General features: G+C 43.7%; 1 protein-coding gene across 4 annotated transcripts in view; it reads left to right on the top strand.

Annotated features, from left to right (window-relative positions):
- RBM20 (RNA binding motif protein 20) overlaps nt 1-27,246 on the top strand; it is a 190,123-nt gene that overhangs the window by 101,361 nt on the left and 61,516 nt on the right. Inside the window, exon 1 of one of the 4 annotated variants that reach the window (XM_041743320.1) lies at nt 17,262-17,675. The exons of 2 other annotated variants lie outside the window; for them this stretch is intronic. In XM_041743320.1, coding sequence (XP_041599254.1) covers nt 17,593-17,675 — 83 coding nt within the window. In that variant the 5' untranslated portion in view covers nt 17,262-17,592. Of the gene's footprint in view, nt 1-17,261; nt 17,676-27,246 lie in introns of those variants that run through there. One more of the 4 variants, XM_041743323.1, reaches the window with a different exon arrangement.

Raw genomic sequence — 27,246 nt, 5'->3', positions numbered from 1 at the left:
TGTCAAGCCTTCATGCAAACTTCCTTCAGGGGCTTGGGGCATTTCAGAGACTAAGCAGACTGTCCCTTCTCCACGGTCCCTGCTGCAACAGTACTTGAGGCCATGGTGCCTTGCAGGTGAGGTACCTAGAGATTGAAAGGTGGCCATGGTCCCAGGTGCGACAGTACTTGAGGCCGTGATGCCTTGCAAATGAAGTACCTAGAGATTGAAAGGTGGCCTGTGATGATAAGTAAGTGGCAGGGCTGAGACTTGAACTCAGTCCCCTGCTTCGAGGGGAGCACAATCTTCTCTCCATTGCCCATGTCCACTCTGGACTTGCACTTCTTGCTGCTGAGGACGGGGTCGCCACCTTCAGCCATTTTGATTTTACCCCAGATGTGCAGCACCCAGTTTTCCCTCTTTCTAGCAGTTTGCTAAGACAACGCTGGAGAGGCCTGGGGTGGGGCCACCATCATCTCATCCCCTGATGTTTGCATTCCTCCGTGTACTGCAGGCAGGGGAGCTAAGAGTTGGGACAAATGACTCAGGAGTACAGCTGATGGCTCTGTCAGCTTCAAAGGGAACAGGCACTTGAGCACAAGAAGGAAGGATGGCCTGCAGTTCTGTTTCTCTCTTCCTCACCACCAGCATTTTCTCATCAGGACTGAATGTGGTTCCTGGTGGATTTGTGTGTACAGCTAAGGAGGGCTCTGCTGGCCATGTTCCCAGGAACTGCATTCTTGCTGAGAAGCCAGAAGGTGTGTGGCATCACTCCAACTGAAATGTATGAACAACCCCCTCCTGCCCCTGGAGTTGTTCTGCACAAAGGAATCAGGCCTTTTGTTTCCGGAAAAGTCAGTGAGCCATTCAGGGGCCAGTTAATCTCCAAAAAAATCCTTGTTCACATGGGATGAATAAGGAGGGAGAGGATAAATAGTTTTCAGAGGGTAGTCAAATCCCAAATTCCTGACAGAATTCGGTTTTTAAAAACCAGAGTCCTTTGTTTTCTTCATGAACTCTCAGGACCTCACTACGTGAGCCATCATCTCTGTAAAGTTATGTACACACACATGCAGACTTGAAGAACACTCATTTTAGAACGGTCTAGCCAAATGTTGTTGCAGCTTCTACCACATTTGCTGGGGTCAGAGAAACAGGAAGTGTCAAAAGAAACACTGAGTAGTAGAATTTAGAAACATGCAAGCAATAAGCAAACATTTATTGTGCACTTACTATGTGACAAACACTGTACTATGGTGGATGGAAAGGAGTATTAGATTTAGATTTAGGCCTGGCTCTAAAGGAGCTTACTAGTTGGAATTTTTTTTTAAGATTTTATTTATTTGACAGAGAGAGAGAGAGAGAGAGAGAGCATGAGCAGGTGGAGGAGCAGAACGAGAGGGAGAAACAGACTCCTCCCTGAGCAAGGAGCCTGATGTGGGGCTGGATCCCAGGACCCTAAGATCATGACCTGAACTGAAGGCAGATGTTTAACTGACTAAGCCACCCAGGTGCCCCAAGAACCTACTAGTTGGAAAGATGTCATCTGAGAACATGAAAAAAGGCAGCTGCCATTCTGTGGCCAATATCATGCATATTAGGGAAAAATTAGAAGCATTCCCAATTAGAGTCAGAAGTAAAAGTAAAGATACTAGATATCACCACTGCTGTTCGATGTTGTCCTGGTGGATCTAGGCAATGCGATAAGATAAGAAAAATAAATGAAGCATGAAGATGGAAAATAGCAAAGTTCTTGTTATGTGAAAATGATATAATTGTGTACCTTCAAAATTCAAGACTTTTCAAAAGTATTATGTTTAATAAAAGAGGTAAGCATAATTGCAGAGTACAGTATCAACATAAGAAAAACAGTAGCACTTCTGTATAACAACAGTAACCTATAGGAAAAAAGATATTGTTCATAATAGCAACTAAACTTTATTGTACCTAGGAATAAATGAAATAAAACATAGATAAGGCTTTGATAAAGAAAATCATAAAATATTATCAGAGTATATAATAAATGGTCAATGATATGTTTATAGATGGAACAACCTATTAGCATAAAAGCATCTCATTTAAGACAATTCTGATCAACATTCCAACAGGATTTCTCTTAGAACTATACAAAGCAATTCTGAAATTCATTTGAAAGAGTAAGGTACATAAATCGGTGTGATACTTCTGGAAACATTTTTTTAAAAGATTTTATTTATTCATGAGAGACACACAAAGAGAGAGAGAGAGAGAGAGAGAGAGAGAGGCAGAGACACAGGCAGAGGAAGAAGCAGGCTCCATGCAGGGAGCCCGATGTGGGACTTGATTCCGGGTCTCCAGGATCACACTCTGGGCTGAGGGCAGCGCTAAACCACTGAACCAGCCGGGCTGCCCACATTTTTTTTTTTTTAAAGAACAAAGAGAGCAATAAAACAGGTTAGAGAGCAGAGAAACAGACCTAAGAATCCCTATGAACTTTTGGCATGGGTAACCATGTATTATAAACCAGTGTGAAAGGCTGAACTCTTCGATGACTCATGCCAAGACAACTTGTTTTCTATAGAAAAATATTAGATACTATCTCATAGCATACATAAAGATAAATTTCAGCTAGCCCTAAATGTGAAAATCAAAACTTCGACACTGTTAGAAGATAATCCAGGGGAATATTGTTATAATATTCCCTTGGGGTTAAAATAATTTTTTTAGAAAAGACATCCCTCTATAAAACCCCAACAACTCAGAAGTGAAAAGGTTGATAAATTTGACTGTGTTAATATACTATGATTTACAGATGTGTAGTATGAGAATATGGCTTAAAAATATACACATACATATTGCCCCTGGACAGAATGGGAGGGAGGAGGATGGGATGTTTATCTTCAGTGTTAAAATTGAGGCTATGTTGACCTTGGTTAATTCTGGATGGTAGGAATATGACAACTTGCTATATTTATCCATATTCTTGTATATAAATTTTTTTTTTGAGAAAACACAAAGAATGCTCTCTTCAGTGGCACAAATACGAAAAAAGAAATCACAAAGCAACTACCAACCCAGATCAGCATGCAGTGTGGAAGCTATAGTTGTATTAGGGAAATTGCCTGGCCCCATAAGTCTGATTCTGGTCCTGGCACTGCTGTCACCAAGTTGTGTCTGTGGGTGAGAAGCTTCCCTCTCAGGGGCTTTTCATTCTGGGAAACAAGAGGGTTGGACTGATCAGCTAAGGTCTCTTCCTTCGGAGCTGTCACATTTTCTCTTCTCTCCGTGGGACAGCTTACCAAGGCTGGAGGAACAGAGAAGGAAGAGTACATGGGGAAGAGCCCTCTCATAAGCATGAATTCTGTATGAGTGCATGGAAGCAATTATCATCACATTCAATTCATGCTTGCCCAACCTCTTAGCTGATAGGCGTTGCCTGATGTCTGCGAAGCCCTAGACTTTTCTGTTTTCCTTGGCAGGGTGGATCTGCATGTCCTGTAGTGATAAATGTGCTCCCTACCAAGTGGCAGAGATTCTTAATTAGCTGGGATTGAGTAGGAGTGGCATGCTGCTGACATTGGTGTACCTGCTTAATTGGTCTCCATTATTCTTCATTATTGCTCTGGAGTCATAATATGAAAAAGAGCCAAGAAATACACCCTGTATGGTATGGTGTTGGTGGAGGGAGCATGGAGGAAGGATGTTAGGGTTGTCTAGGGAGATACCAGTGTTTTGGTCAAGATGGTTGTCTGTGGTCTGGTAATCTAGAAACAGGAGCCTTGGAATCCTGCCTCCCCTACGGATCTGCAGGCCTGTCGGAGTTTTCCTGTCTGTGAAATGGGGTTGACCTGATGAGACCGGAGTGATGTAGGGGATTGTTTCCTTTTTGCCCGCAGAGAGAGAGCTTTGCAAACAAAAACAAGGGAGGGGTTGGTGCAGTTTTCCACTGAGTTTTGTTGTTTTTTTTTTTTTAAATTTTTTTAAAGATTTTATTTATTTATTTGAGAGAGAGAACATAAGGGGGGGTGGGAGGTGGCAGAGAGAGAAGCAGACTCCCCCTGAGCAGGGAGCCCAACTTGGGGCTCAATTCCAGAATTCCAGGATCATGACCTGAGCCAAAGGCAGATGCTTAACTGACTGAGCCATCCAGGTGCCCCTCCACTGAGTTTTGTTTTTTTTTTAAGATTTTATTTATTTATTCATGAGAGACACACACACACACAGAGGCACAGACACAGGCAGAGGGAGAGGCAGGCTCCATGCAGGGAGCCAGACGTGGGACTCGATCCTGGGTCTCCAGGATTACACCCTGGGCCAAAGGCGGCCCTAAACCGCTGAGCCACCTGGGCTGCCCTCCACTGAGTATTTGTAATTACAGTTATCACTGCTCTCAGTCTGAGCAGGGAATGCAAAGAAGATCCTTGTCATTTTAAATAAATTGTGTGTGTGTGTGTGTGCGTGTGTGTGTGTGTGTGTGTGTGTGTGTGTACAGATTCTTCAAACCTTACATGTCCCTGTAAAACTCATCTGGATGCTAAATGACAAGAAAATCAGAGTTGAAAGGCAAAGAATCCTCTCATGGCCCCTCTTTGCACAGGAATGAATTTTAAGACACTTGACCCAGTATTGCCCAGAGAGGCAATTGTAGCAGGATCCAGTTGGGGGTGTAGACCCACACATTCTCTTTATTCACCTCGATTTTCCACTACATGAACTAAAGACATTTATTTTATTATTATTTTTTAAAGATTTATTTATTTATTCATGAGAGACACACAGAGAGAGGTAGAGATACAGGCAGAGGGAAAAGCAGGATCCATGCAGGGAGTCCAATGTGGGACCTGATCCCAAGACCCCAGGATCACGCCCTGAGCTGAAGGCAGACACTTAACCCCTTGAGCCATCCAGGCGTCCCTAGACATTTATTTTATATCAGAGCCTATCTCGTATTTTATCCTTTCTCTTCTCTGTTTCCCCCCCTCTTCATCTCACTGGAACATCTCCTCTTTGCATCTTCTGGATTCTTTCCCTGCAAGGTGGTTTGAGAAATAAGGAGCTTTTGAAGACTCCATTCTGTGGTCACAACAGTGGTTCTTAGGATTTGCCCTAAAATGAACCCACTGAGGCTCTCCATGACCTGAACCATTTGAGAGAAAATGGCCACACTTTTTGAAACCCATGGTTCCCAATGTGCTGCCTGGGACTTGCCTATGCAACTTTTAATTTCACCACTTGCTTGCTGACATCCACTAAGACAGCGTTGTCATTTAAGAGGACCTATTGCAGTGATGGTGTTTGCATAGCAGAAGTTGAGAGTGAGAGGCATCTGGGAAGAGTGGACATTGCCCTGAGGCAAACATAGAGCTCCCATGTTTTCATGACTAGCGTTGAAAATCTTGTGCTTTATGGTAGTTGTTTTAATCTGTTAGACGACTGTATAGAGAATTAGCAGTAAATGAAGTTGCTGTTTAAAAATTTTTGTATAGAGAGATGAAGTTGGTTTCTTAAAAATTCTGTGTAGATTTTCTTCTTAGGCTGCTGTTGCAGTTTGTGCCTCTGCTTCTCCATTGTCCCTGCCCAGTGCACCAGGCTGAGTGATGCTTCCTTTTGAGTTCCTTGGTCTGGGGCAGTGGAAGCTCCCTGTGGTCTGGTGTTGTTTCCCAAGGCGTGATGCATGACCTGTGGTTTTAGCAGCATTGTGTAGGGTGAGCATCTCATTGGGAAGCCACCCTCAAGTCCAGGCTTGATTATGTGTCCTGTTTTTTTAAACCCTGCTCTTGCACCATCTGAATTGTATCATTGCATCGATATTAAGGGAGAGACTTGCAAAAGCCCTGTAATCACAGGCACTCACTTTTCTGGCCACTAGCATCTCTTTCTGAAATACATGGAATAGTTAAAGAGTCCTGGGTATGCAGACTCAGTTCTGGTGCTATCACAGAGCAACAGATATAGCACTGGGACATCTTTCAGATGAGTTTGTGACATATAGAGTAGGTGAATGGGGAGAGGTCAGTTAAAAATGGAATTTACTTTTTTTTTTTTTTTTTTGGAAAAGTAGAAATAAAAGGAATTCCCAATTAACTCTCTGGATAAAATCACCTGGCCTTGGATAAATCAATCCGTTTCATTAGGCTTTAGTTGCATCGTCTGTAAACTGGGTATAGTAAGCATTTACTCGGCTCTAGACAGAAGGCTGGATGGAATGGTTTCTGGAGAACTCATTTATGGGTTTTTGATTTGCTGAACACTGAGCTGAAATAAAAAAGTCTGGACGTGGAGTATAGTTGAATGAGATAAGTATGTGATTGTTGATGTTTTTTCAATCATTTTCAACTGTAAAATATGGCACACACACCCCAAAATTTTGAAAGCACGTATGCAGAATTTAACAAATCAGGCAAACACTTATGTAACTGTCCTGGGTCAGTAAATGGGATGCCTACTGTCTCCCAGAGGCGTCTAAATGTCCCTGACCTCCCCCACCCCCGAACCCTCCCAGCCTCCTTCCTCACTTACACTTTTATGGTAACTTCCTTGCTTTTGTCTTGAGCTTTCGTACCTCTATCACCCTCTGCTAGGAAAGTCACACACTCTATTCTAAAACTTAACAGTGGGCAGCCCTGGTGGCGGTGGCCCAGCGCTTTAGCACCGCCTGCAGCCCAGGGTGTGTTCCAGGAGTCCTGGGATCGAGTTCCGCATCGGGCTCCTTGCATGGAGCCTGCTTCTCCCTCTGCCTGTGTCTCTGCCTCTCTCTCTCTGTATGTCTCTCACAAATAAATAAATAAAATCTTTTTTAAAGAATCTTAAAAAAAAATAAAACTTAACAGTATTAAAAAAAAATAAAAAATAAAAAATAAAACAACGGTATTCATACTTGAGGTTTACCAAAACTTTCATTTCCCTTTGGGTAATACCAGGTCTTAGGAATACTCTAAAAACATCCGACCTTGTTTTTTCTCATTGCCGTGTGTTTTCATTCTGTCTACATTAAAGCACACCATGAAATACTTGTCCTGCCCAGGCACATTCATGGTGATTTAGCTCGTGCATCCATCACTGCTCTCTGCTCTGCCTTCCCTTTTGTGCTGCTGGCCCTCTATCTGGGATCACTTCCCTTCTGCCTGCCATGCAACCTGTAGAGTTCCCTTTGGCAGTAGTGGACTTTCTCAGGTTTTGTCTGCCCAAGAAATCCTGACAATGTCTTCACTGTGGAGGATAGTTTGGGTAATTGTGTTTGTGTCCTGTGGCTGCTGCAAACCAACTTGGTGACAACACACATTTATTCTCACACGGCCCAGGAGGCCAGAAGCTTGAAATTCGTTTCCCTGGGCTACTGTCCATGTGTCAGCAGAGCTCGGCTCCCTCCACGGCTCCAGGGCAGAGGGATTTCCTTGCCCTTCCCAGCCTCCAGAGCTTTGCCTACCTTGGTTCGTGACTCCTTCCTCCATCTTCGAAGCCAGCATTGTAACAACTTCACATTTCCATCATCATCTCTCATATCACCTTCTTCTCTGTGTCAGATCCCCCTGCCTCTCTCTATTTTTTTGAAAGATTTTATTTATTTATTCATGAGGGACACACACACAGAGAGAGAGAGAGAGAGAGAGAGAGAGAGAGAGGCAGATACACAGGCAGAGGGAGAAGCAGTCTCCATGCAGGGAGCCTGACGTGGGACTCGATCCCGGGTCTCCAGGATCACACCCTGGGCTGAAGGCGGTGCTAAACCACTGAGCCACCCAGGCTGCCTGCCTCTCTCTATTATAATAAAGCTATGTGTTCGTCCACCCTGTGTAATGCAGGATAATCTACCCATCTGGAGATCCTTCATGTAACCATTCTACAAAGACTTTTTCGCCGTATAAGGGCACATGACAGGTTCCAGGAATGATGACCTGGCTATCTTTGGGGGCTATTATTCATCTCTGCACAAGAGTGTATGAAATTCTAGGTTGGTTATTATTTTGTTTCAGCATATTAAAGATCTGATTCAGCTGTCTTTCGGCTTCCATTTTTGATGTTGAGGAGTCATTTCTCAGCCTTATCCTTTGTTTTAAAATAATCTATATTATTCCTTTAAGATTTTTTTACTCTTGCTTTTGATCACTGGGATGTGTCTAGGTGTGCATTCCTTTATATTTATTCTGTTTGGGCTTCCTTGGATCTTTTGAATCCATGGTATCTTTCAGTAGTTCTGGAAAATCCTCAGCTTATCTTGTCAGTAGTTCTGGAAAATCCTCAGCTCTTCTCCTCAATATTATCTCAGTCCTGTCCTAACTTTCCTCCTCTTCAGAGACCCTCTCAGCAAAATGTACATTGGACCTTTTTACTATGTCCTCCATGTTGTAAATCTACTTTCCTGTGCTTTCCACACTTTTGCCTTTCTGTGTTGTATTCTGGACGATTTCCTCTGATCTAACCTCTGGTTTCGAATTGTCTTTTCTATTGCTTTTATCCTGCTGCCAGCCACTTCTGCTGGGATTTTTTTGTTACTGAATTTTTCCTTTCTAGACATTCAACTTGATTCTCTTTCAGATCTTCTAGGTCATTTTTTACATTTATTTTCCTTCTCTGCAGACATTTGCAAACTTGGCATTTCCTTTCTTCATGTGTTAAGCGTATATAAACTTAATAAATCTGTATCTGAAACTGTCCAGGTGTCTTTCTGCACTCAGTTGTTTATAATGGTTCTCCCTCATGTTGCCTTATTCCCTATGTATCTGATTATCTTTAACTGTTTTATTGGGTATTGCCCTTAAAAAATTATTTGTAGAGATTCCTTGAGGCTTGGAATAAATGTACTTTCCTCCTTCTGGCTGCCTTTTAGGGGCACAACTTGAGGACCACTTTAAACCAGATTCATTGCCCATTTCCATTGTACGTTCTTGGTCTGAAATGTGCATGAGGGTGGGTCTTTGGTCACATCTTCTCAAGAATATTTTATCTCCTTTATATTTCCTTCTCCTGCTCTGCTTAGGTACAGAGCAACCTTCTTTCTGGGCCTGTGGGGTTGGGAAGGTATAGGAGCTGCAGATTTGTTCTGGTTCATCCTAATCCTCAGTTATGGCCCTCTGGAACCCAGGTTAATGCAGGAAAAGGTATCCTGTAATTATTTACATTGAATTGCTCTGCACCTGGCCTTTTGTCATCTGTACCCCTCCAGTGTCTTTAAGGCAAAAGCAATGTTTGTACTCAAATAATCCTCTAACCTCTTTGGTTCAAGCTTCTTCCAAAATTGGCCTGACAGGGCTGCACCATCTTTTCAACTCCTCATTGCTTTTCTAAGGGGATTTCTACAGAGTTGTTACAGCCAGAGGGTTTATCTGAATATCCTACTGCCTAACCTGTCTTATGAGAAATAGCTGTTATATTTTTATTGTATAAAGTTATGTATTTGTGTTTAATGGTCCTCCTATCCCAAATATGGACAGAAACCTCTGAAATTATAACCAACATGAGGAAAAGCCTATAAATCATTTGTTGATTCAGAAAACATTTAATGGACTTCTACTCTCTGGAATACACCATGCTGTGTATTGTAGAGTCCTTGCCATCAGAATGCTTATAATCTTGTGCTATGCAGAGAGCTCAAAGATCTAAGAGAGAAAACTGGGATTTAGAAGGGACCCTGGGGCTGAGTGTGAGTGATCTTGCCAATTCTCTCAAAAACTCATTGTCCTGCAGTGCTCCTACACTGTCCTGCAATGCTCCTACACCTACAGCCTACCAAGTGAGGTTGGTGCATTTATTAAGTAATGCCACTAAGAGAGCAGTTAGAGTTCTAGCAAATAACTGCCATTTGCACCTATAAGAGGAGATCAGCTTAAAATGAGATTTGTTTCTTTAGTAGGAGTTAGACGGTACACTGCTGAAGCTTCTTAAAGCTGCCCTCTCTTCTTTGGCAAGCAGACAAGCTGTTTGCTTCCAGCCCCCCAACTTCCTTGATTATGGGGAGTCCTTCTTTGTTTGATTCTGAACAAATTTTACTTTCTATTTGCTTATTATTCTCCTTTCATTGTGTGTGTTCTTTTCATATGCCCAGCTCCTCTGATTAGGGTGACTTCTGTACTCAGCTTGTTATGAAAGTTCAGTACTGTGACACGTGGTATGTTTTCCAATTTTTATATCTTTATACTCCTCTACTGTTTAACCATGGCAATCATGTTTTGCTGAATGTAATACTCTTGCCATTTAAATTTTAATTGAATGTGATAATAAAACAAAGTTGTAGTAGACTTCCCCCTCCTCCTTCTCCTATTCCAGACAGGGCATCAGAAAGCACTCATAGAGTATTAAAATACCAACAGGTTGGGGTGCTTGGGTGGCTCAGTCGGTTAAATGTCTAATTCTTGGTTTAGGCTCAGATCATGATCTCAGGGTCATAAGGCCGATCCCTGTTTCAGGCTCCATGCTTAGTGTGGAGTCTGCTTGAGATTCTCTCCCTCTCTTTATGCTCCTCCCCCCACTAAAATAAATAACTAATCTTTAAAAATACCAACAAGTCCTTAAACTTGGGATCCCATCCTATCGTTTACTTTTGTATATGCATATGGAGGAAAAGTGATCATGTGTTGGAAGGTGTCTAATATATTTGTTTGAGGGTATTTTGATCTTTTCTAAAACAGAGGAGGACAGTACAAGAGCTGGGTCCAGCCCTGTTGACTGACTGATGGAGGTGATGGAAGGCATCTGGTGCTTCGGGAGGAAAATCAGGACCACGGTGGGTTTCAACTACCCTGCTTCTACTGGGTGCTCCCACAGCACCCAGCATCCCAAATGCTCTAAATGGGACCCATGCTTAGATATTGTCTTAGTCCATGGGCAGATAAGCTGCAGCTATCTTGGGTGGCTGGTGTCCTCTGAGCCCGAAGTGATGGAGTAGACTCATTTATTGAACAAATATTGACTTGAGCTTCTGTTTGTGCCAGACACTGTTCTGGGTGTTGGACATGCAGCAATAAAAGAGGCAGACAAGCTCTTTGCTCTCATGGAGCTTATATTCCCAGGCTGGGACAGGCAATAAAGTATGAAACAAATAAGGCTTTCAGATAGTGATAAAGGTAGGATAAGGGGGCAGAGAGTCAAGAGTCACCATATGTCCTTTATGTTCCTGGGTCTACAGTGGCCTCTTTGGGAAGATGACAGTAGCACAGGGACCTGAGCTTAAGAAGGAGCCAGTCACATGAAGAACTGAAGCGATGCTACCTGGAGGAACTTTCTGAATGCTGGAGATGTTACATACTGTGCTATCCAGTATGGTAGTCGCTAGTCCCATGTAGTTACTGAACACTTGAAATGTGGCTAGTGTGACTGAGGGACTGAGTTTTAAATTGTATTTAATATTAATAACTTACATTTGAAAGGTACATGTGATTAGTAGCAACCCTATTGGACAGTGCAAATCTGGAGGAAGGACTCTCAGGCAGAGGGAACAGATTGTGCAAAGGTCCTGAGGATATAGTCACCCTGAGAACCCAGCATGGGAATTATTTCTGGAAGCTACGTTCAGTTTTTAAAGAGCAATTCTGGAAAACTTAAAAATGCTTCCTGCTTCTGTTTTGGGGGCCCCTGGAGAACCTGCTGAGGAACAACAGTTACCCAGAATGGAATTAAAACCCCTGATCAACAAAGAACCAGCTTCCTTTTCTAGGAAGGGCTCATTCCCACATGTGACTCACAACTCTCGACCGGTTTCCTCTGCTAACGGGTTGTGACTGGCCTTTGTCTATGCAGGAAGTAGCCATTACAGGACCCAGCTTGTTCATTCTGGGAACGAATCCTGTCTTTGTTCTCTCCTTGCATCTCACTGTGACAAGAGATTGAAGCCTCTGCCCTTGCTCTGTCAAGGGGTCACCTGCTGCCTTCCATCCATCCCAGGGGCCTGAGACCACCTCTTTTCTGGCTGCAGTTTTCTTTTTCTTTTTCAAAGATTTTATCATTTATTCATGAGAGACAGACAGAGAGAGAGAGGCAGAAACACAGGCAGAAGCAGGCTCCATGGAGGGAGTCCGATATGGGACTCGATCCCAGGACTCCAGGATCACGCCCTGAGCCGAAGGCAGATGCTCAACCACTAAGCCACCCAGAGGTCCCTGCAGTTTTCTTTTTTAAAAAAAGATTTCATTTCCTTATTTGAGACGGAGATAGAGGGCACAAGCAGGGAGGAGGGTCAGAGGGAGAGGGAGAAGCAGACTCCTTGCTGAACAGGGAGCCTGATGCAGGGCTCGAGCCCAGGACCCTGGGATCACGACCTGAGCTGACGGCAGACCCTTAACCGACTGAGCCACCCAGGTGCTCCCTGGCTATACTTGTCTTTTTTCCCCCATTGCCTAAGATAGCATAGCCAGCCCTAGTTATAAGGAGAAAGTGGTCTGGAGAGATAGTTTGACCTCAGTTGTGAGCAGAGTTGGGGAGGGAGTGGCCAGAGCAGAGTGTAGCTCTGCCCATCCAGCGTGGGCAGAGATTTGGCTGTAGCCAGATTCCCAGCCTAAAACAGAGACGAGGTGGCTACTTCTGGCCCAGTGTGCTGAAAATTAGAGGAGGCCCAGCTACAGTCTGTAATCCTGGGTTTAGCCTAGATTAGTCATTGGTTAACACTATCCTTGAATTTGCATAACCCAAAAGAAAACACCATTCTTAGCCCTGCCCTGAAAAGTATATAAAACTGAGCCAAGGAGCTCGAGATGTTAAATTAGAGACCACAGGCCTGAGCCTACTTCTAGGGTTGTTGGGTAACCCTGTCTTTCTCCCTCTGTCCTGACGGTCTGTAGCTCGCACCTCCTCCCCACCCACAGACCAGCAGGGGTTGGAGGGGCAGGCCGCGGGCAGGTGTGGAGGCTGCCGACTTTCAACTGTGGCGTGTACCAAGAAGCCGTCTTCATGTTAATGATTTTGATCTTTCTGGTGAGAAGCCTGAGGTCATAAAATGAACCTTTGTTTACCCCTGAACAACATGCCCGTGTGTCCCACCTGCTTTGTGCACAGTGCCTTCCTGGAATACAGGTGTGAAACCCACCTGAGTCATGTCCTTTAACCTTCATGAGAGGATGAACACCGCCGTGTTTTGCGTAGATGCCTCATTTTTCCATGTACCTTGTCCTTATTTTTAGCATATGGTTTTCCAGGAGAGAAGTGTCTGCTGTGGCAAGGGGCTGTGTTACACTATGTAATATGAAAGGGTCATTTGAAGGTCCTTATAAGCTAGATGGGCATCATTAGCCCAACTAAATGTATTTTTCCCTAAAAAATTACTCCTAAAAAACAAACATGTTTATTAAGGAAAAATTAGAACATTTATGAAAGGAGAACAGAGAAACAAATTACCCAAGTTTTGCCGTCTGAAAAACTGCCCCTGTTGACATTTGGGTGTGTTCTGTAATTTTTTTTTTCCTTTCCTACCTAAGGGAAGGGTTATTTTCCCTTTCACTTGTCTGTAACCATAATATATATACAATTTTGTGTACTTGTTTTTAATTGAACATTAAAGAGTAAGTGGATAAACATCGCTTTTATGGCCATACTGCATCCCCTTTAGTTCCTGTATGCTTGGCCCTGGGGTGTTTTGAGCCACCAGGACTCAGTGACTGACTGGAGGTCACATAGTGAGCTGGGGAGGAAGCCAGACGCAGACCCCATGTTTCTTACTCCAGCTGAGCATTCCTTATGCTCACTGGTTCTCAGCCTTTTTCTGCTTTCATTCCTCACACGTGAGCTGGCTATATATCCCTGCCACTTGTATCTCTTGTTACATTACTGTGCATGACTTGTCCCCTACCTTCTACTATACCACCTGCTTTGGGCCTCTCCCCAGGAGTAGAGGCCAAATTATTCCTTCCCATTGTGTCACCTCAAGAAACTCAGTATCATAATGAATAGCAGGATTCGTTTGGGCCACATTTGCCTCCTGCTTCCCGCAACCCATGTTCCACCCCTGGACCTTTCTCTGGCCCTTGCATTAATGCTAGCTCAGTAGCAGGAGACAGAATAGCCAAAGGAAACAGGGACAAGCTTGGATGTCCAGCAGATGGTCCTGGGCTGTAGTGCTCTGGGAATTGCTGCTGTCAGTATGGATGGATAATGAAGCATCCCCCTTCCCCCCAGTCCCCTACCTCTCAGACTTCTTCCTTCCCTTTCAGGACTGGCTTCATGGGCATGTGTTCACAGGAGCCCCTTTGATTAGAATGGTTCTGCATTTAATTTAATGCTCTGCTGTTGCCATCTTGAAATTCTTTTTTTTTTTTTAAGATTTTATTTATTTATTTATTTATTTATTTATTTATTTATTTATTCATTTATTATTTATGAGAGAGAGAGAGAGAGGCAGAAGGAGAAGCAAGCTTCATACAGGGAGCCTGATGTGGGACTCAATCCTGGGACTCCAGGATCATGCCCTGGGCCAAAGGCAGGTGCTAAACCGCTGAGCCACCCGGGGATCCCCATCTTGAAATTCTTTTTTTTTTTTTCCCATCTTGAAATTCTTAATAAATTTTTGAACACTGGCCTTGCATTTTGTTTTGCACTGGGCCCCCCATATTTTGTTGCCAGTCCTACATTCTCATTAGACTTGGAATACACCTTACCTGTGGCATTCATCTTGTTTTACTTTATGACTCACCTTGCACCTTGGGGGATGTTTTAGTGGAACACAGGCCTTTGGAATCAAAAAGACCTTGTTTCAAATGACCATATATTGACTTTGGGAATTTGGGTTAGTTACCCTGTCATTTCAGAGGTTTGGTACTCTCATCTGTAAAGTGGGCATAATGATCTTAAATTTTTAAGGCTTGTGATGATCAAGTATGTGAAGTGGGTAGCATAATGCCTTGCACATCCATGCTCAGTACCACCTTGTGTTCCTCCCTCCGTACTTGCCTGGCACAGCACTGGTACACAGTAAGTGCTAAACATGTACTTACAACATTGCAGTTTGTGATGGTCAGCTTGTGCCTCTTCATTTCCACACGGGGCCACGCTTTGTGTCCTATTCTCTGAGTGAGAGCTCGGGTCACACAATTAGAAGGGCTCATTCTAAATACTGTTCTTCACATTTGGGGAGATGTGTGTAGTAGAGCAGTTGTGGGTCTTTTTTTAAAAAAAAAAGATTTTATTTATTCATTCATGAGAGACAGAGAGAGAGAGAGAGAGGGAGAGGGAGAGGGAGAAGCAGGCTCCATGCAGGGAGCCCAATGTGGGACTCGATCCCTGGACCCCAGCATCATGCCCTGAGCCAAAGGCAGACGTTCAACCGCTGAGCCACCCAGGTGTCCCTGTTTTTTTGTTTCTTTGTTTTTTTTTTATTTAGAGAGAGAGAGAGAGCGAGCGCATGCAAAGGGCAGAGGGAGAGGGAAGAGTGAGAATGAGAGAGAGAGAAAATCTTAAGCAGGCTTCACGCTCAGCACGGAGCCTGACACAGGGCTCACTGTCATGACCCTGAGATCATGACCTGAGCTGAAATTAAGAGTCCAATGCTTAAATGGCCCAGGCACCCCTGGTGGAGTGCTTTTCAGTAAACTCTTATTCTAGGAAAGTCCTGAGCATAGTGAAAATAAGACAGACAGAGGAAGGGCAAAATGTGCAGTCGCTGATTGGAGCCGAGCCTTGTGCCTTGGGGAAACCTGGTAGATCATGGGCAGGACCCATAGCCTGAGCAGAAGTGCAGCTGTGGCCAGGTTGGCTGGTTCCTGTAGGTCAGGATCTGGGACTGGCGCCTTGGGTGTCTGTGACTGAGTCGGTGGCAGAGAGCCAGGCAAGCCTGTGGCAGCTAGTGCACTATGACTAAATTAGGGAGAAAGAGCCCCTGGGCTCTTCCCAGAGCTCACTGGGCAGGTGGGCAGTGCTCAGGCCTCTGGTGGGCAGCTGGAAATGGGCTGTTCAGATAGACATGACTGGCTTTCACTATGACTTTTCAGTGGGCTGCAAGAAGGTCACACACTGAGTCCTAGCAGAGAGAAGCTTCCCTGATGCCAGTGACCATACCCATCCTTCTGCCTTTAGGGGTCCGTATAAAATAGGAGAACTCAGTGAGCTTTAATCCTTGGTCCTGTAGAAGGTCTTTGGGGGGGGGGGGGGCGGTTTACTTTGTATAAAGCATACCCTCCTGATAATTTCGAGAGGAGATTATATTGGATACTGGGCATCACAGACGAACATCAGACCATCCAGATAGAGCAAACTGGGATGATGGCTGTTGTACATACCCTGGCAGTGAGGTAGTCATTCATGGACAGCTGGTTTTGATTTAGAACATCACCAAAGGCTTAGTTTGGTCTGACTGTTTAAATATTATGGGTAACAGAAGAGGAAAAAAGTGGCAGGAGAAGAGTGACTCCTGGAGAGAAAAGCGAGCAACTTCCCAACTGATTAAACCACAATTCAGGCGAAGCCCATCCCTGGACCCTGGGGCTTCCAGTCAGGTCCTCCCAGAGAGGGGATCCTTGGATTTCTTTTCTTTTCTTCCTTCTTGTTTTTGTGTCATATTTTCTGTAAGACTTGTAGAGGGCTTTAGCATTACAGCAGTTTCTCAATCGAGGTACTATTGATGTCTTGGGCTGGGTAGTCCTTGTTCGCAGGGGTTTGACTTGAACTTTGCAGGATTTTATTTTATTTTATTTTATTTTATTTTATTTTATTTTATTTTATTTTATTTATTCATGAGAGGCACAGAGAGAGAGAGGCAGAGACACAGGCAGAGGGAGAAGCAGGCCCCATGCAGGGAGCCCGATATGGGACTCAATCCCGGGTCTCCAGGATCACGCCCCGGGCCAAAGGCAGGCGCTAAACCACTGAGCCACCCAGGGATCCCCGAACTTTGCAGGATTTTAGCAGCATCCCCCAGTTCTGACAAGCAGAATGCCTCCAGCACGCCCTGAGGGGGAGATCACCGTTGTGAAGAGCCACTGCTTAGCGCAGAAGACAGTCATTTTTCCTGCTGAAAAGCATTGCGGTTACCACGGAGCAGGTAAAATGATGGCGAGTCACCTCACTCCATCTCCTGCTCCATAAAAATAAAACCAAGAAGGGGCAAGCTGTTCAGGAGGTTTGCTGGCCGGGGGTCAGTGTGCGGTGCTGTCGGATGTGGCTACTACATTGCTACATGTCCTTTTGGCCACCTCCGGGACCAGATTGTTGCCCATGCAAACCGAGTAGAAACAACAACAACAACAACAAAACAAGCAAATAAACAACAAACCACCATCACCCCCACCACTACCAATGAGAAATGAGAAATAGCAAAGTAAACCAGGACAGGAGGCTTGGGATTTTAATTAAAATGGTTACACGGTTAGCACAGGACCCTCTCCTTCAGAGGCGCTCTCAGGAGGCCTGTCTGTGCAGAGCTGGCTTGGGTGTTGATATGTGAAGAGGCTGAGAGCATGTGGCATAAACATGGACTGATATTGTTTGCCATTTAGCTCGGCGTGTGTAATGCAGCAGGAATGGCTCCTGGCGGCATGTGACTCCCCTTCCAGCCGGGTATGCCGCACCCTGGGGCCGCTCTTTCTCGCTCGCTCGCTCCCTCGCCTGCTTTCCCCCTCCCCTACCCCGTCCCAGACTCCAGAGAGTCCAAGTGGACGCTTGTCGTGATTGGCAAGCAGAAAGCCGGTAGAATGTCCCTGGAATTTTCTAGGGAGGCACATGCGCGACACCCAAAACGACTCCCGGCTTCGCTGGCCTCAGGTGAGCGCTCAGTGCCAGGCGCCTTGGTCTTTTCCAGAAAGGTAAGGTTGCATGACATCTTCCTACCTGTCCCCAGCGCAAGAAGGAAGTCGAGGGCTTTCTTTTTATTCCCTAGTCCAGGCGGCACTTCTGACCATGTTCTTGGCGCTAAGCATCTGTGCATGAGTATGCGATTTGTCTGTATCCCCACCCCCTCCTGTTAAAAAAAAAAATCGTTAAGAACCGATTCATGACAGCAGGGTAACATGTGACCCAAGACAGCTCCCCATGACCCCAGTGAAATCCGCGATCCCGATGTCGGCGAGTCTAGATGCTCTTTTTACGCTGGTTTGCAAAAACCCTTTTATAAGGAAAAGTTGCGGGGCCGCGTGATCACCAGACCCTGAGGGAACGCAAGGGGACATTTTCGGAATCCTGCAGCCTTATGAACGATGGGGGTTTCTTAAGGCTGAGATGTTTTGTATTGCTTTGCTGGAAATTTGTCAGCGGTGGAAAGTGACCCTAACGGCGTTTGGAGGGTCTTGTGTCTGTTGCATGCAGAGTCACGCTCGTGAACCTGGGAGGGAGCGCTGTGTTGGAATTCAGAAGCCTGGGCTGTTTTGCCAAGAAATAATGCCTGAAAGTCGCTTCTGAGCACCTCTGAAGGAGCCGCGACACGCACTTGTGCAACTATTCCGTATCTCTAAGTGGAGTTTCACAACAAAACTCTTTTCCTAGTCCCCAAGCAGGCAAGTGTATAAACATCTGTTGTGAGGGTCAGGGAGCATATTTGGATAGGGGTGTGATGATCTGTGAGCAGGCTCAAGCACAGCCGAACATGACTCACCTCGTTTCTTTATCTGATGCAATTAAAAGTGGCTTTGACACATTCGGGAGAGGACGACTGGCTTTCTTCTTGCAAGTGTGTAAAAGCAAACCCATACCCGTAAAACGGCGTGTGTGATGTATCTTACCTCATGGGAATTTTTTGACCTTAAAAAAAAAAAAATCCATCCTGTAGTTTGCCATTGGTTTCTGCCTCGAATGTGTCGGAATCGTTTTTTTTTCCTTTTTTTTTTTTTTTTTTTTGCACGCCTTTGTGAAGATGTCAGAAAACTGAAGGGGAGATATTTTCACACACTCACCCCTCCCCCACGTGCATACACCAACAGCTGCCACATATGATTTTGTGGAACTTGATATTTTGAACGAAATGACTCCCTTATTTTCCATAGTAATATAATAATCAATTTTACCATAGAGGACTGCGTACATGTCCAGCGTTGACTGCTCCCAATTAGCAATGCATGGGGTGGCAGGGGAAAGTGCTGGAGAGCAGTTTTGAGTGAAAGAAAAGTCAGCCTTTGAGTTTTAACCATTCATTCTTGCCTTAGCCACGGCAGCTCTCAAGTCTCTGTGGGGCTTAACCACAGGTTTAATTTGTGGTGGTCTGAGAAAATATGGAAAATGGCACGTGCAAATGTAACCAAGATGGCTACATCTGACAGTTTCTGTTTTTTGTGTTTTTATCCACTTTATTCAGTAGCTTTCGTCTGGCCACAGCTGTGTAACATGGAGACAAAAGCCAGAAGTAACCTGTGTATAATATTTTCTGCATTGGGTGACACCTGTGTTGTAGTCTGTAGTCAGAAAGGTAGGTGTCTTAAGGTGCCAGAAACCTCCATCCACTTTAGGAAATGGATGCTTTCTCAAATAAATAGTTGTATGGCAAATTTATAATGGTCCAACCTTAATATTCTCATTTGCTCTAAGCAATTTAACAGAATCAGACACTGTGCATTCCCAACACACACAGGAAACATACCTCAAGCTTCACAATGAAACCCTGAGCATGCTCTGCTAGGGTCTGCGTTCCCACATGCTCAGAGACAGTCATAAATTCAAGTGAGTTGGATAAGTATTTGTTCAGTGCTTCTAATTTGCCCAGTACCGACCCAGGGAGACACTCAGGAATTTGAAAGATTTTAGGATGTAGATGATGTCTTCAAGGTGCTTATAATTTAGAAGGCAAAAGTCACCCCTGGCCATTGTCATCTGGCTCTCTGCAGCAGAAACTACGTATACTGTGAAGAAAGTCTTGCCACAAAAAATACTGAACCGTGTGAAAGATGCTTCAGTGTATGTAGCTAAGAAAAATTGATTGCCCATTGTGTTTGTGACTCTTTGTGGGCTTATAAAAAGTTCAGTGTTTATTCTTTTTTTTTTTTTCAGTGTTTATTCTTAAGTATAATTTAGGACAAATGGTCATGCTGCTTGTCATGACAAAAATGGCTTGTGGGGAAAAAAATGGCTTGTGGAGCTCAAAGTAATGAAGAACAGATCGATTGTATTTCTTTATAGATTGGCAAGCCTCAGACTTGCTTCACAAAAGTTCTCCTGCGGAGCTATTAAAAATCCCAGAACCGGGATCCCTGGGTGGCACAGCGGTTGGCGCCTGCTTTTGGCCCAGGGCGCGATCCTGGAGACCCGGTATCGAGTCCCACGTCGGGCTCCCGGTGCATGGAGCCTGCTTCTCCCTCTGCCTGTGTCTCTGCCTCTCTCTCTCTCTCTCTCTGTGACTATCATAAATTAAAAAAAAAAAGATCCCAGAACCTAGGGTGAATCAGAATTTCTGGAGATCTGATCCAAGCATTGGTGTTTTAAAAACACCGTAGGTAATTGCAATGCCACCATGTTTAAAATTTAATGATAAAGATGATTTGTCAAAAACTTTTTTTTTTTCTAGCCTAGGATAAGTTTGGAAGGTGGACTTTCTCACAATGTTGCTTGACTAAAGAATTTTTGGCATTCGGAGTCTGATCCATCTATTCTCTGCATCAGTGAACCAGGATAAATGGAGCTATGCTTTCTTCCTGTTCATCAAACCTGATAACAAGACGCTAAGCCAATCAACAAACTAATTAGATTACCCGGAGTTTTGTGACTCTTGTTTTGATTCCAGGAGGCCAAATGTTGTTGAACACATCCATTGAATCTCTCTCTTTTAAAAAAGAGTTATTTATTGATTTGAGAGAGAGAGATTGAGTGTGAGAGAAGACAAGCAGGGGCGGGGAGGGGCAGAGAAGAGGATGAGAGAGAACCTCCAACAGCTCCCTGCTTAGTGCAGATCCCAATGTGGAGCTCAGTCCCACAACTCTGAGATCATGACCTGAGCAGAAATCAGGAATTGGGTCTCTTAAAGGGAGGTAGATATAAGGAGCTGCATGTGCCCTTAAAGTTATTTCTGCAGTATTTGAAACCCTTATAAAAAAGGAAGACCCTTCTTGGTATACTGGTTGCCTAGTAGGTGGAAGTAACTTATTAAAAACAGTTGTTACTAAATTCTTTATAACCCACCATAGGTTCTTATAGTTACAAGGTAGGTTCCAGATATTCTAGTTCAGTGGTTTTCAAAGCACAGCATCATTATCACCTGGACTTGTCAGAAATGCAAACTCTCAGCCCAGTCCAGACTGGGGTGATATAGCAACTGATACAGCAACTGGGGTGAGCCCAGCATCTCTGTTTTAAGAAGCTCTCCTGTTTTTTTGTTTTTGTTTTTGTTTTTAAGATTTTATTTATTCATGAGAGACACAGAGAGAGGGGGGCAGATACATAGTCAGGAGGAGAAGCAAGCTTCCCCCCCTTGCAGGGAGCCCAATGCAGGACTCAATCCCAGGACCCCAGGATCATGATCTGAGCTGAAGGTGGATGCTCAACCACTGAGTCTCCCAGGTGCCCTAAGAAGCTCTCCTGATGCTCACCTAACCCTTGAAAACCACTGCTCTGGTTTTACCTGGTCATTTTATAGACAGGGCTGTTGAGTGGAGGTTAAATACCTCTCTTTGGAGTCACCCAGAACTGGAGGGGGTAGAAACTCAGATCTCCCAAGGCTGAAATCTCTCACTAAACCATGGTCAGTTAATCTTAACTTTTCCATGTGCCATAAGTAACAGCTTTAAGAAAACACACACCATACTAGAATCATATGGCATAAAGGAACCTTAAAAATGTTGTCTCATCTGACCCTCCCATTTCACAGTTGAGAAAACTCAGCTCTACAGGGTACAGTGACCACAATGAGATGTACAGTTATTGGTGGGAAGGCCTGTTTGAGAAATGGCTCTACTTATGACCAAGACAGTGCTATACCTCTGCCTCGCTCCCCGCCAATTACCCCATACTGCATCTTGAGTTTCATATGGACTCCTAGTATTTGGCTTAAGTGACATTGGTTAAAATGTCCAGGTTAATAGGCAATTCTGGGGAAATATCAACTATATTGACTGAGAATTTTAATTTTTGAAAATTATTCTAAAATTTTATTTTGATCTAAAATTGGCTTGAATTTTATGACCATCCTTGTACATTTACCGGAAAAATCTCAGTGATCTAAACTACTGAAAATAAAGTTAAGAGAACATAGGGATCATTCTCAGAGCATGTGTTTTATCTCAGAATCATGTAGATTAGATACTTCTATCTTCTCAGATCACACACTAAAATTGCACTCTCTTCAGATTTAGTTAAAAGGAAAAATGTGACAAGAGTCTATTTGTTGAATATTTTCTAATTTTATACTTGATGTGGTTGGTTGGTACTTAATGTAGTTTTGACAGTGTTCAAAGACCAAATCTAATCCACATTCTCTATAGAGCTTCATCTTCAAAGCCTTGTAGCGATGTACACATGGAACATTTAGCTAGGAAACCAAACTGAAAATGTGATACACAACTACTAAGTCCACATATAGCACATGGAGCAGATGTGTATGTGTATAGAAGTGTTTATTAGTAACATACACAACCATGTACCAGATACTGTGATATGAAATGGAGCACATAATTCCTGCCTTCAAAATAATCACGGGGCAGTGAGGACATCAGATGAGCAATTGTGTAGACAATTATGAGAGTGGGTAGTAGGAGCTAGAAGAGCGTAATTGAGGATAATGGGGCACCAGGGCATTATGGGGGGTCACAGAAGGGGCAACAACACACGCTGGTGGGGGCAGGAGTCAGAGAAGGCTGCCTGGAGGAGGTTCCATCTGAGCTGCATGTTGGAAGGACCTGGAGGGGGACTAGGGCAGAGGTTGTACAGGGAGAGGGGACAGTCTTCATGTTTGTGTGCACATTGTCCTTCGTAAGGGCGGTTGGGCCTATAAACTCCTAAATATTTCATTTGCATGTATAAACATTAACATTTGGTGCCTTGGAGAACTTGTATAGTAGTTTATAAATATACATTTCAAACAGCTTGTTATTCCATCTCAAAAGACCAAGGTTCTCCTGAGATGTTTGTTGGTTGAGAGGCCACCCTATCTTATGTTACTGAGGAAACAGAAAGATCTCTCCTAACTCTTGAAATCAAAACAGCTCCTTCAATTGTAGCCTGCACAAAACCAGTGAAATCAACATGAATTTTCTGAAAAATTGTGTCTCAGGCAAACCGACTGCAGCCCAGAATGGATTTGAACTTCATTTTACGATGGAAGGCTCCTTTAGCCTGTGGAGTGCTTTTGTAGAGGAGAACATCTTTTAATGAGGCACTTTTGGTATTTTGTTCACAAAATCTTCACGGATAGAGTTAAGAGAGACTCTTCTTGTGCTAAACTGCCTGACAAAGAGAACAAAGATAGAATAAATTAAATTATTTTGTGCTGACTGGCCAGCATCACATATATCTGAACCATGCCATATATATATATATATATATGTAATTCCTTTAAAAGCATTTTCAGGGATCCCTGGGTGGCGCAGCGGTTTGGCGCCTGCCTTTGGCCCAGGGCGCGATCCTGGAGACCCGGGATCGAATCCCACATCGGGCTCCCGGTGCATGGAGCCTGCTTCTCCCTCCGCCTGTGTCTCTGCCTCTCTCTCTCTCTCTGTGTGACTATCATAAATAAATAAAAATTAAAAAAAATAAAAAAAATAAAAGCATTTTCAGGGGACACCTGGGTGGCTCAGTGGTTGAGCATCTGCCTTTGGCTCAAATCCCGATCCCAGAGCCCTGGGATCAAGTCCCGCATCGACTCCCTGCAGGGAGCCTGCTCTCCCTCTGCCTGTGTCTCTGCCTTTCTCTCTGAATCTTTCATGAATAAATGAATAAAATCTAAAAAAAAAAATAAGAGCATTTTCAGGAGCTTAAACATAGCTTAATTTGTGAGAAGTAACAATAAATTATCTTACAGCATTTATTATCTATCAACATGTAATATTTTATTATTAATATATAACATATATATGAGTAAGAATACTTATTAAGTAGTGTTTATTTTATAATATTTATGTATTATTATTCAATATTATTTGATTCTATCAGCAACATCATTATGCTTTACAGAGTGCCTGCGCATCATGTTTGCTCTCTGCAACAGCCAGCAAGGGCAGACATTATCTCCATTTGACAGAGGAGGAAATTAAACCTGAGAGTTATCAGATTTCAAAGGTGGAAGAGATCTCGGAGGTCCTTTCTTTCCTTTTTTTTTTTTTTCCTTTATTTATTCATGAAGACAGAGAGAGAGAGAGAGAGAGAGGCAGAGACACAGGCAGAGGGAGAAGCAGGCCCCATACAGGGAACCTGATGTGGGACTCGATCCTGGGACTCCAGGATCATGCCCTGGGCCAAAGGCAGGCGCTTAACTGCTGAGCCACCCAGGCGTCCCAGGAGGTCCTTTCATCCAGCTTTTTCATTTTCTATATAAAGGGACACTGACCAGCCTCTGGAGTAAGGAGTAAGCAGTGAGTAAGCACAGGAAGTAAGCAGTTGCTGCAGCACCTGGTTCTTCGAGTTTTTAGTTCGGTATTTTTTTTCACACCACCATACTGCCTGCAGTCCTCAGTGTGTTAAAAGAAACTACAGACAATATGCATTTCTTTCGTCAGGAGAAGTACTGTTGAACCAGTCCTACATGCTGGTACAAGACATGCAGGTAGAGAAAAGTCTCTTAGTTTTATACTTTTTCTATGTTTAGAGAAATACAGTTAAATAGACACACCACACGAGAATGTCACTAGGGAGATGGAGGAATTAGCCTGGGCAGAGTCTCAAAGGGGACTTCAACCTTGTATAGTTTTGTTTTGTAAAAAAAATATCTGAGGCAAAAATGGACCATAATCTGGACGCTTGGGTGGCTCAGGGGTTGAGCATCTGACTTCGGCTCAGGGCGTGATCCTGGAGTCCCGGGATCAAGTCCCACATCAGGCTCCCTGTATGGGGCCTGCTTCTCCCTCTGTTGTCTCTGCCTTTCTCTCTCTCTCTCTCTCTCTCTCTCTCTCTGTCTCTCATGAATAAATAAAGCCTTTTTAAAAAAATTATCATAATCATGGCATTTGTTAATTTGGGGTGATGGGCAGGCAGTGAACTTGTAAAGATTTGTTATATTCCTTATATTTTTATAAGTTTTAAAGTTCAAAACAAAAACAAATGTGAATATTAAAAATAAGTTACCACTTACAGCGCTATGGTCTTAGAAAATATTTTATTTATTTATTTATTTATTTATTTATTTATTTATTTATTGGTTCAGGGGACAGAGGCAGAGGGAGAGAGAGAATCTTAAGCAGGCTCCACACCCAGCATGTGAGCCGGATTCGAAGTTTGATCTCAGAACTTCAAGTCGGGCTCACATGCTGGGTGTGGAGCCTGCTTTGGATATTTACCCAGCTGAGGCACCCAGGTGCCCCTCACTTTATAAGATAAAGGCTATTTTACAGAAAGAACATTGGTATAGAAGAAGGAAAAGAAAAAGAACGAATGCATGGTTCTTAGTGGATAAGTTGACATTAATTCTGTGTCTGCTATAAAACTTTCCTGTTATGATACTAGCAGAATGTACGTTCTTTAGTCTGCATTGGCTGTGTTACCAGTTCTCTTTTGGACATTTTGAAGACTTCTAATAACTCCAGCAGGAAAGGCGGGCCTTTTTTGTTATAGAACTGCTAGCTGCCCCTTGGTGACTGCGCGTCCCCTGGTTTAGAGAATCTTATTATGACTGAACAAAAGTGGAAGAGAATACAGTGGACCAAAAAGCTGATCATTTAGTAACGCCAAGTGTGTTATTTAAAATCACATCTTAGGGCAGCCCCGGTGGCTCAGAGGGTTGGCTCCGCCTTCAGCCCAGGGCGTGATCCTGGAGACCCGGGATCAAGTCCCTGCATGGAGCCTGCTTCTCCTTCTGCCTGTGTCTCTCTGCCTCTCTCTCTCTCTCCCCCTGTGTGTCTCTCATGAGTAGATAAATAAAATCTTTAAAAAATAATAATTAATTAATTAAAAAATAAAATCACATCTTAGATTGTTAGCCAAACTTATTGTGGCAGTCATTTCATAATATCTGCATGTATCACACCACTATATTGTACATCTTAAACTTATACAATGTTAATACCAATAAAGCTGGTGGGGTGTGTGGCTAGCTCAGTTAGAAGAGCGTGAAACTCTTGATCTCAGAGTGGTGAGTTCAAGCCCCACACTGGATGCAGAGATTACTTAAATAAATAAAAAACTTAAAAAGTATATCAATGGAGCTGGCAAAAAAATAAAATACTTGACAAATTGGGAGGGAAAACCACAGAATAAAGGAAAATGTCTTATATTTTAGTATCTTTAAAGAAACAAATCAAAACCCCTGAGAAACTAATCATATCCAGAGAAATAGAGCCAGAAATGTGGTTTTAGAAGTTCCCTTTAATGAATGTGTAAGCAGAGGTTAGAATCCTGGCCTTACAGTAAAAAGACCCTCATTCAAGTCTCTTATTAGCTGGATGCCTTCAGGTGTTTTACTAGACCCTTCTTGGTTTACTTTCTTTTTAAGTGAACTGGAAATGGGCATATCTGACTTACCTTCCCATTTGGTTGTCCTGGAAATCAGATAGATAATGAGGTGAAAACACTGATTAACACTCCAACTACAAAACAGGCAACAGAAGAAAGATGGAAGGATCATCATTGCTGTTAGGAATGCCTCCAAGAGGCGTCTTGGTGATATGAATCATCCTATGGTAAGTACGTCATGGCCAAAGCCCACACATGGGGTAATGCCAGCATTGCCCCAGTCATCTTGAAACTACTCGCAGAGGCCTTGCTAGTGATAATCCAGTAGCCTTGTTGTTACCAAGCGGACGGCACCATCAGAAAAAAGTATCCCCTCTCTCCTCACAAAGGAGACTTGCTAGGAATGTTAATAGGGTGTGTCCCACCCTGGTAGCTACAGTAGCCCTGAGGAATGAGGGGATGTGGGTTCCCATCCCAGCTCTCCTCCAGCTAGCTGTGAGACTTGGGGTGATTCACATATTACCCCAACTTCATGCAGTTTCACTTTTCCCCCCTCTGTAGAATGAGTAGGTTAAACTTAAGTGGTCTCTAAGGCCTCTTTTTGTTCTTAACGTCTATGATCATTAGAGTTGGAACCTTAGCCCCACTATTACCGTGGTATCATCATTTTCGCCTTTATAACCTGGCCTTTGGGGATTGTTCCCTGTGCCTCACATCCTGACCTGGCTTCTAAGAGCATTCTGGTAGAGTCCAGTAGAGGATTTGAAGTTCAGCTCCCAGGAGACAAGGGAAAGGCAGGACTCAGCTGTGACGTGACCCCACGCATTGTGCTTTATTTGATTTGACCACGCGGTGAAGGTG

Source organism: Vulpes lagopus, chromosome 2 (assembly GCF_018345385.1).
Source record: "Vulpes lagopus strain Blue_001 chromosome 2, ASM1834538v1, whole genome shotgun sequence".
Lineage (NCBI taxonomy): Eukaryota > Metazoa > Chordata > Mammalia > Carnivora > Canidae > Vulpes > Vulpes lagopus.
The sequence above is the reverse complement of the archived record's forward strand: the minus strand, read 5'-3'. Positions and strand labels throughout refer to the sequence as shown.